At 39.4% G+C, this 8,673-nt stretch overlaps 3 protein-coding genes across 3 annotated transcripts; 2 read left to right on the plus strand and 1 right to left on the minus strand.

The window, feature by feature from the left end:
* Window positions 1-3,645: 3,645 nt before the first annotated feature.
* On the plus strand, window positions 3,646-4,259 carry TRIREDRAFT_105722 (uncharacterized protein; the record flags this gene model as incomplete). The annotated part of the gene is made up of 3 exons (XM_006963710.1): window positions 3,646-3,648; window positions 3,819-4,054; window positions 4,127-4,259. 3 exons carry the CDS (start codon window positions 3,646-3,648, stop codon window positions 4,257-4,259), a joined length of 372 nt encoding a protein of 123 aa, XP_006963772.1.
* A 139-nt stretch (window positions 4,260-4,398) lies between these two features.
* On the minus strand, window positions 4,399-6,183 carry TRIREDRAFT_76601 (sulfite oxidase; the record flags this gene model as incomplete). Its single annotated transcript, XM_006963915.1, has 2 exons — window positions 4,399-5,878; window positions 5,948-6,183. The coding sequence occupies 2 exons, from the start codon at window positions 6,181-6,183 to the stop codon at window positions 4,399-4,401; spliced, it is 1,716 nt and encodes a 571-aa protein (XP_006963977.1).
* Window positions 6,184-6,923: 740 nt separating this feature from the next.
* On the plus strand, window positions 6,924-8,673 carry TRIREDRAFT_58472 (catalase; the record flags this gene model as incomplete). Its single annotated transcript, XM_006963711.1, has 6 exons — window positions 6,924-7,126; window positions 7,191-7,650; window positions 7,719-8,006; window positions 8,087-8,171; window positions 8,228-8,430; window positions 8,512-8,673. 6 exons carry the CDS (start codon window positions 6,924-6,926, stop codon window positions 8,671-8,673), a joined length of 1,401 nt encoding a protein of 466 aa, XP_006963773.1.

An 8,673-nucleotide genomic window follows, 5' to 3' on the forward strand; every position in this document is an offset into this window, starting at 1 on the left:
GGTGCGGACGGNGATCACTAGCTGTCTTTATAGTATAAATATTAAGCAGCTGCTATTAGTAATTATATAAGTAGCTAAGGCTTATAAGTTAGGCTAAATATAGGTATTAAATAAGGTATAGAAATAAGCTATAAAGTTATAAAGTCTAATACTTTTATAAAAGGGCTAGGTAATAATAACCTTTAGTATAGTAATTAAAAAAAGCCTAGCTAGGCTATAAAGGCATTATTAAGTAATACTAAGGTAATTAAATAGCGCTTAGTATATAATAAACTATATATAATATATATAATATTTAAATTATTTTATATTAAGAATATCTTTAATATATTCTTTAAGGTAATAAAGGTAATATTAAAGTGTATTACTATTATTAAAGTATAAAAGGTAATAATAATAGTATAAACAGCTTAAGAAAGTAGGTATTATATTTATAAATAGCGCTATTATAAAACTAGTATTTAAATTATTATATTCTCTTAATTTAGTAAGGTTAAGTTTAATATATTTATTAAGGGCTTAGTAATTAAAGTTATTATTATATTAATAAAAGGCCTTTTTATTATTAGTAAGTATTAAGACTATTTTATTATTAGCTTATATTATATTTACTTATTTTACTTAGTGCTTAAATTTTTAAAAATAAACCTTAGGTCTTTAAGGCTTTTATTTTTTAAAGGTAATAATAAGGTTAGCTATATAGCTGTTTTATTAAGGCTTATTAGCCTATTTAGTATTAATAAGCTTTTTATAAATAGGAAAATCTTATAATTATAATTAATTATATTAAGGTTAGGCTTAATATTATTAGCTATAATTATTATTATAATTTAAGTCCTTACTAGCTTAAGAGCTACTAGTAATTTATTTATATTATATAGTGGCTTTATTATTAAGCTTTACTAACTATTAATAAAGAATAATATATTAATTAGGCTTAGGGATTTTAAAGTAGAGATAGGCTTTTAATTTATTTTAAACTTAAAATAAGGTAGACTTATTAAATATAAAACTATAAGCTTTAGTAAGATAAATAATATATATAGTAAATATATATATATTATTACTGCAGTAATAGGCTATATAATTATAATATATAGCCTCTAGTTCTTATTATATAATACTAATATCTATCTTAAATTAAGCAGTAAGTACTTTAATTTATAAGTATAAAGATAGTTTTATATAGCACTTATAAATAACTAATTTTAATAATTAGAAATAATATTAGTTAAGGGCCTTGCCTTTTAGTAATAGTATTATATTTTTATAAATATTTTACTAAAAGCCTATTATTAAATAGTCCTTAAGTGTATTAATAAAAAGAAAAATATCTTTATAAAAGTGCTTCTATCCTTTATAAAAGATATCTTCCTTTTTAAAGGCATTAGGCTAGAAAAAGCTAATATTAGCTAGCTTAAACTTTCTAATATAAGATAAGGGGTCTTTATTAAATAATATATTTAAGTCTATACTTAAGTTAAAGGATAATAATAATATTAATAATAATATTATATATTACTAGTAGTAGTAATTCTAGTAGTAGTTATAATAATAATAGCTATAATAAAACTTATATTTAGCTTAATAATATACCTTAATATTATTAAAAAATTAAGTTAAAAAGAAGGAGGATAATAAGTAATAGTAGTAAGATTTATACTAGTTTTAAAAAGAGGGAGGCAGCTTAATACTATTACTTATTAAAAAAAGTAAACTATTAATATTAATTTTATTACTATAAGTTAGCTAATAGTTTAAAAATATAAAATAAAATACTAGTTTTATTAATATATATAAGTTATAAAGCTAGGCTAATTATTTATTTTTTATTTACTATAAGTTAAGTATATATTATATATTATTAGTAGTAAGGTTATAATTATATAATATTTTTAAAATAGTAGACTTTTTTATAAATAAAAGTAAGGCAAAGCCTGCTTTATTTTTTAGTTTTTTAATATAGCTACTGCTAGTTATATTAAAAAAATACTATTATTAATAGTAAATACTTTTTAAAAAGGCGCTAATAAGTATAATACTATACTATTTATATAAGTAGAATAGTAATTATAAATAAGGCTTTAAGAAATATAAAAGTCTATTAGCTAAGCTATTAAAAAAAAGGGATAATAAAAATAAAAAGAAGAAATAATCCTTAAGTAAGTTAAGCACTTATTAATAAATTGCCTAAAAAGCATTTAAAGGAGATAGGGGGTATAAAGGTTAAAAAGTATAAGGTAAAGAAGAAGAAAAAAAAGAAATTAAGTTAAAAAAGGGGGGGCTAGGAGATAGAATAAATAGCTATTTTTAATAAGTATTTGCAGTAATAAGTTAAAAAAAGGTAAAAGGGTGTTATTATTATATAAAGGCGCTAGTAGCTTTTATTAATAGTTAATATAATTAAGATAAGTTAATAAAAGTATTAATTACTAGTAGTATATTTTATTAATAAAAGGTAGTAGACTAGTTTAGTAAAAGTAATGCCTAGTTAAGGAAGGCATTAATAATTAGTAATAGTTAAGCTATTATTTTATAAACTAATTTAAAAGGGTTAATATTTATTAATATTATACCTAGTGCAGCTACTAAATTAAGAAAGAAGCTTAACTAACTAACTTAAGAAAGGTAGCTATAAACCTAGGCTTAAGGTATATAGTTATTAAATAGGCTATTAGTAGTAAAGGTAATAACCTAGCTAGTTAAAAAGTCTTTAAAGTAAAAAGAAATTAGTAAATTTATAATAAGTTATATTAGTAGTAAAATATTTATAGCTTATTTAAGGAGAAACTATTAAAATAAAGGCCTTATTAATTTTATTAAGCAGTAAGGATTTAGCTAGTAATAAGTAAAGGTTTAAGTATAATAATATTAGTAAAAATATAACTTATTAAATAAGGAAAAATAGCATTAAAGTAAATAGTTATTAGCGCAGGCCTTTAAGAAATAAACTATAGCCTGTATAGTAATATTAAATATAAGGTCTTTAATAATATTTAGTATTAAAAAGGGGAAGGATAATAGCAGCTAGCGCTTAAATAATAGCTAGTATTAAGGAGTAAAAGTTATAAAATAAAGGCAGTAAGTAATAACTAGTGTTAATATTAAATAAGGGTAATAAAGGATAACTAGTGTTAATATAAATAGTATTTATTTATAACTAGTATAGATAGTAAATAGTAGGTATTTAAAGGCAGTATTAAATAGTAAGTAAGGCAACTAGCTAGTAAATAAATATATTAATAGCTTAAGGTAGTGTAATTACTACTAATTATTATAATAAAATACAAGAGTATATAAAAAGAAGCTTAATTCTTAACTAAACTAAACTATAGGCATTAAGAAGAGTAACGCCTAGTATATAACTAAGCAGCATCTCCCTGTTAATAACTATTGTTAAGACACTTATCCTAGGGCAAAAGCAGCAGAAGTAGTAGAAGAAGCAGCAGAGGTAGTAGCATTAGCAGAGGTAGCAGCACTAGCAGAGGTAGTAGCACTAGCAAAGGTAGCAGCAGCAGGGCCTCCTTATAGTTATCTATAGGTTCTAGATTACAGCTAGCTATGCAGAGATTATAAATAACCTGGCGATAGTTAAAAGCTAATGCCGCTGCTACCTTATGCCCTTCTCCTTATAATATCTCCGTGATGGTAATAACTGCTAGTATGCTATACTATATTTTTATATATAGGCATGGACCTTACCACCTGGGGGTGTCCCTCTAGCTATAGCATAGACCACTATAGTTTAAATAGGAATATGCTATGGTTCAAATAGGATTACTCCTTTAAAAACTTAGTATGAGACAAACTCCATCTAGACAGTTCTCGCAGAGGTTATTATTCACAGAAATGCCGGCGGCAATGTTCGCCACGCCCTCCGCAACATGATCATCTTAGATGAAGTCCTGGGTCTCAAGGAAATTGCCCTTGTCCATCACACTGACTGCAGCACCCTTCGATTTCGAGATGATGACATCCGACGGTCCCTCAAACTAAAGACAGACTCCCAGTATTGGCCTGTCATTGATAGCATGCATATGGGCGCAATCACCGAGTATGTCACACTAGTTGTCTGATTACGGGATCAAGGTATAGAGACGCTCTCGCGTTAACATGCAAATGGTAGTGTCGAACATAGTGTGCGTGATGACCTTGAGTGGCTTGAAGCGACGCCTTTTGTAAGGAAAGACTTGACGGAAAGAGCACGAGGTCTCGTCTTTGATGTTAAGACGGGGCTGGTGAATCCGGTCACTCAGTAGACGAGCTCTATTTGCAGGGTGAAAGCGCCTCTGATACGAATGTTATTATTGAGCGATGTATCCAGTTGGGTAATGACAGACGTTTTTAACTTTTGCTTTTCTTACCAGTGTTCCCCGATTACGAGGTCCATAAAGACACTCAGTCATCCTCGGCATCGCGAGGATCATGAGTCTTCCAATACTTTTCATAATCCTCCCAAGTCTGCGCAGGAAAAGCGAGCGGCACAGTAATCGGCCCAAACGGAATCCCCGCCTTCTCAAACTCGTCAAGACGGGCCCTGGTCAACGGACGGGTCTTGTTGATGCTGTACACCGAGATTCGATGACACGAGCTCGTAACGTGCAAGCCCCAGTTCCAGGCCGTACGGACATTGGGCGGCTGCGTGTTCAGAGCATTGTCCCAGCAACGACACACAATCTCAACCCAGCCCTCGGGGTCGCAGGGGAGTTCAAACTGCCACGTGCGCCATGTCCATCTCCGCTTCTTGGAGAGATTGTCGACGGGGACCGTGTACCAGTTGAAGCCTCCGTCGGACGACAGCTCGACCCGCTCAGGCCATCGACCGCCTCCAGAGTACGCCCAGCCCTTGCATCGGATCTTGCCATTGTGAATGCACACTTGCTTGTGCCACGGCGACATGATGGCGGAGCTGACGGGCATTTCCTGGATCTGGATGCCGTCGGTGAGCTTGAAGTTGTGCTTCCCGACCTGCTGGGGGAAGTATAGATATTCCTGACTTTGGACTGGCGCTCGAGAAGGCTGCTTGATGGCCTTGATGCGGTAGAGCCACTTGACGCTCCTGGCACCGATGTAGCCAAAGACCATGATGCGGAGGGGGAACCCGTGGATGGCAGGGAGAGGCTCGCCATTCATCTCCCAGGTAAGCATCACTTCGTTTGCCTTGACCTTGGAGTAGGGAATGCTGACAAGGTAGTTCATTGTCTTGTCATCCTTGAAGTAGGTGTCGGCACCGTAGAACTCGAGGTGCTTCGCTCCCTCAACCAAGCCTCCGCATTCCTTAATCACCTTCTTCATACTGATTCCGACGTATTTTGCAGTTCCAATAGCGCCCTCTGCCCAAGGCGCCTGAGGAACTTCGTCGCCTTGGCCGGGATACTTGAGAATTTGCTCAATACGTCGGGTACCAGAGCATTGCATAGTAATGATCTTCTCCATTCGTGGGAACCTAGACTCGTCCATGAGGTCGTTTAGGGTGTACTCGCGAGGCTTTGCAACGAAACCATCCACGACAAAGCTGTACTTGTCCTTGTCAATCAGAGGGATGCCTCCGTGATTTCTCACGAAATGGAGAGGGTTGGGGGTGATCTCCTTGTCAGTGACGAGGCGCTTGGGCGGTTCTCCGTTATACGGGAACTGCAGAAGGTGAAGCATATCGGGATGCTTCTCCTTGAGGACGGTGGACCAAGAGTCCTCGGGAATGTTGGTCAGCTCGCCCCCGACCGCATGATGCCACATCTTCCAGTGAGTGCCCGGAAGGACAGGGTTGGTTCCGGGGATAGGGCCAAGCTGGAATTCCGGATTGGGTGGAAAGGTCTGCGATGTCAGGATCTTGTGGGCGGCTGCTTTTTTCTCGGGATAGTTCTCCCACTCGACAAATCTAGAGCGCATCTCTATCAGTCTCTCACAGTTAAAGTTACTGCTTGATATCTTAGGCGAAGCGACTTACCCAGTCCAGCCTTCTCTCTCTCTGGTGAACAATTTGTTGGGATCACCGACAGACTTGATCGCCTCCTCATCCTTAGTACAAGGGCCGAAGACTTGGGGGACCAGAGGCTCCGTCTGAGGTTTGGTCATGTCCAAGACTGGAAGCTCGGCCCCCGCAAGTCCCTGCTCAATCTTCCACTCATCGGGACGGTTAGAGGTCTTCTCGACCTTGACTTGAGGCTTCGCCACCTGAGCCATCTTGGGTACGGTTGACAATTGAGTTGAGGTTTTTGCTTGGTTGCTGTCTTGCGGTCTGGCCGAGCTTACTTGTAGAGAACAATACCACAACCCGCTTATATCCCGTTCATCCCGCAGTGAGCTTCAATCGCCTCCCTCTATCATCCTGGTGCCGAAGAGACGTGCCACAATGAGTCGGCCTATCTGAAGGGGCGTCAAGGCCAATGCAGCACCCCAATCGATCCAATCAAGGACTCGACATTACGAGATACGCTTTCTTGGGCACAGCGTGGCTTGCTGAGCTTCACAAGGCCCTCGAGATCGGATTGGTGCAGAAACCGAGCTTCATTTCTCGCTCGCAGCTCAGCTCAGAACGCTAGCCCGAACTCTCCTCCTTAGCCACATCTCTTGCGTGTAGGATATCTCATCACATCTCGAGAGCCGGCTACATCGGGAGCAATGGAAACAAGAAACAGTGCGGGGTGATCAGCCATTGATGCATCGAAGACGAGAAAGGAAGATGATGATACGAAACTCTACTGACGGGCTGGATAGTCGCTTTTGTGTTACAAAAGGAAAACATCTTCAATCAGGTGTAAGATGGGAATCGTAATGATGATTCCCAGTATATTCTTCTGATCAAAGCAATCGCCCCAACAGGCATCATGGTAAACAATTGTCCTCACAACTCTTGGGAGACGACCTCGTGGCTTACTCTTCACTACAGGCGACCTCGGACAATCCTGTTGTCACCCTGGCCAATGGTGTGTATCAATCTAAGTGTTTCCACCCCTCCAAAACTATCACGCAAGCTCACTCTTTGTTCTCTAGGCCAGCCAAGTTCCGGCCCAGGCGTAGTGAGGCAAATTCGCTATGGCGATACCAATGGTGGATTGGTCGTCCTAAGCGACACCCAAACCATTGAAGTCCTCGCACATTTCGCCCGCGAACGCATCCCAGAGAGGTGGGGAAGACTCATCACTCATTCTCACTTACAAGAACAAATAGCTCACTATCGTTAACAACAGGAGCGTGCACGCAAAGGCTGCCGGGGCCTTTGGCGAGTTTGAAGTCCTCGAGGACATCTCTGACCTCACTGACGCAGACTTCCTCACTGGCATCGGCAAGAAAACCAAGCTTCTCACTCGCATCTCGACCGTCGGCGGCGAAAAGGGGTCCAGTGACACCGTCCGCGATGTCCGCGGCTGGGCAACAAAGTTCTACACCCAAGAGGGCATCCAGGACTTTGTCTTCAATGATCTCCCCGTCTTCTTCATCCGGGATCCGATCAAGTTTCCGTCCATGAACCGCAGCCACAAGAGGCACCCTCAGACCAATGTGCCTGACAACTCCATGTTTTGGGACTTTCACAAGAACAACCCTGAGGGTATCCATGCTTTGATGCACCTGTTTGGGCCGCGTGGGATCCCGGCTTCTCTGAGAAACATTAATGGCTTCGGCGTTCACACTTACACTTTGAACAAGTCTGTAAGTTGGCCTTATGGGACATGCATTAGAAGATACGCACCAGAGAACAGAAGCCTAACAGCACGTAGGATGGAAGCTATGTCTACGTCAAGTGGCATTTCAAGCCCGACGACGGTATCAAAACCATGGACTCAAAGACGGCTGTCCGTCTCGCCGGCGAAGAGCCCGATTACCACGTCAAGGACCTCTTCAATGCCATCAACAGGGGAGACTATCCGACTTGGTCGGTGTGCATCCAGGTGATGAAGCCCGAAGAGGTCAACTCGGCGCCCATTGACATCTTTGACTGCACATATACTTGGCCGTACGAAAAGTATCCCCTTCGTCGTATTGGTCGCTTGACGTTGAATAAAAACGTAGGTCACCATGGCCATTCCACTTCATCTCCGTGCCTCAGGGGAGGGACAGCACTGACATTCACTCGACATACATGTAGCCGGACAACTATTTCCAGGACATTGAGCAGGCTTGCTTCTCGCCATCCAACATGGTCCCGGGCATCGGCCCTTCAGCTGATCCAGGTGTGTACTCTCGAAATCCATTCTTTCTCACAACTCCACTAACTGCATATATCCAGTCCTCCAAGCACGCATGTTCAGCTACCCAGACGCCCAAAGATACCGCGTCGGCCCCAATTACTTTCAACTCCCGCCCAACCGCCCGATCAACAAAGTCTACGCCCCCTACGTGCGCGACGGCCCGGGCACGATGAACGGCAACTACGGCAGCGATCCAGACTACATCTTCTCGCAGCTGCGTCCCGTTGCGCAGAGCAAGAAAGTGACGATGCCGACGCATGAGCTTTGGCAAGGGCGTGTGATTCCGTTTTCGACGTCCTTCTCGAACAAAGACTATGAGCAGGCAAGGAAGTTGTGGGAGATTATGTGTAGGGAAGGGGATGGAAAGGAGCAGTTCCTGCATAACATCATGCCGACGTTGGTGGATGTTCCGGATCGTCTGAGGAAGGAAGTTTTGGGTAAGTTGATCTATCTTGCACGGTTTCTTTCTGGCATCTTATGCTGA

The sequence above is a fragment of the Trichoderma reesei genome (genome assembly GCF_000167675.1).
Source record: "Trichoderma reesei QM6a unplaced genomic scaffold TRIREscaffold_5, whole genome shotgun sequence".
Lineage (NCBI taxonomy): Eukaryota > Fungi > Ascomycota > Sordariomycetes > Hypocreales > Hypocreaceae > Trichoderma > Trichoderma reesei.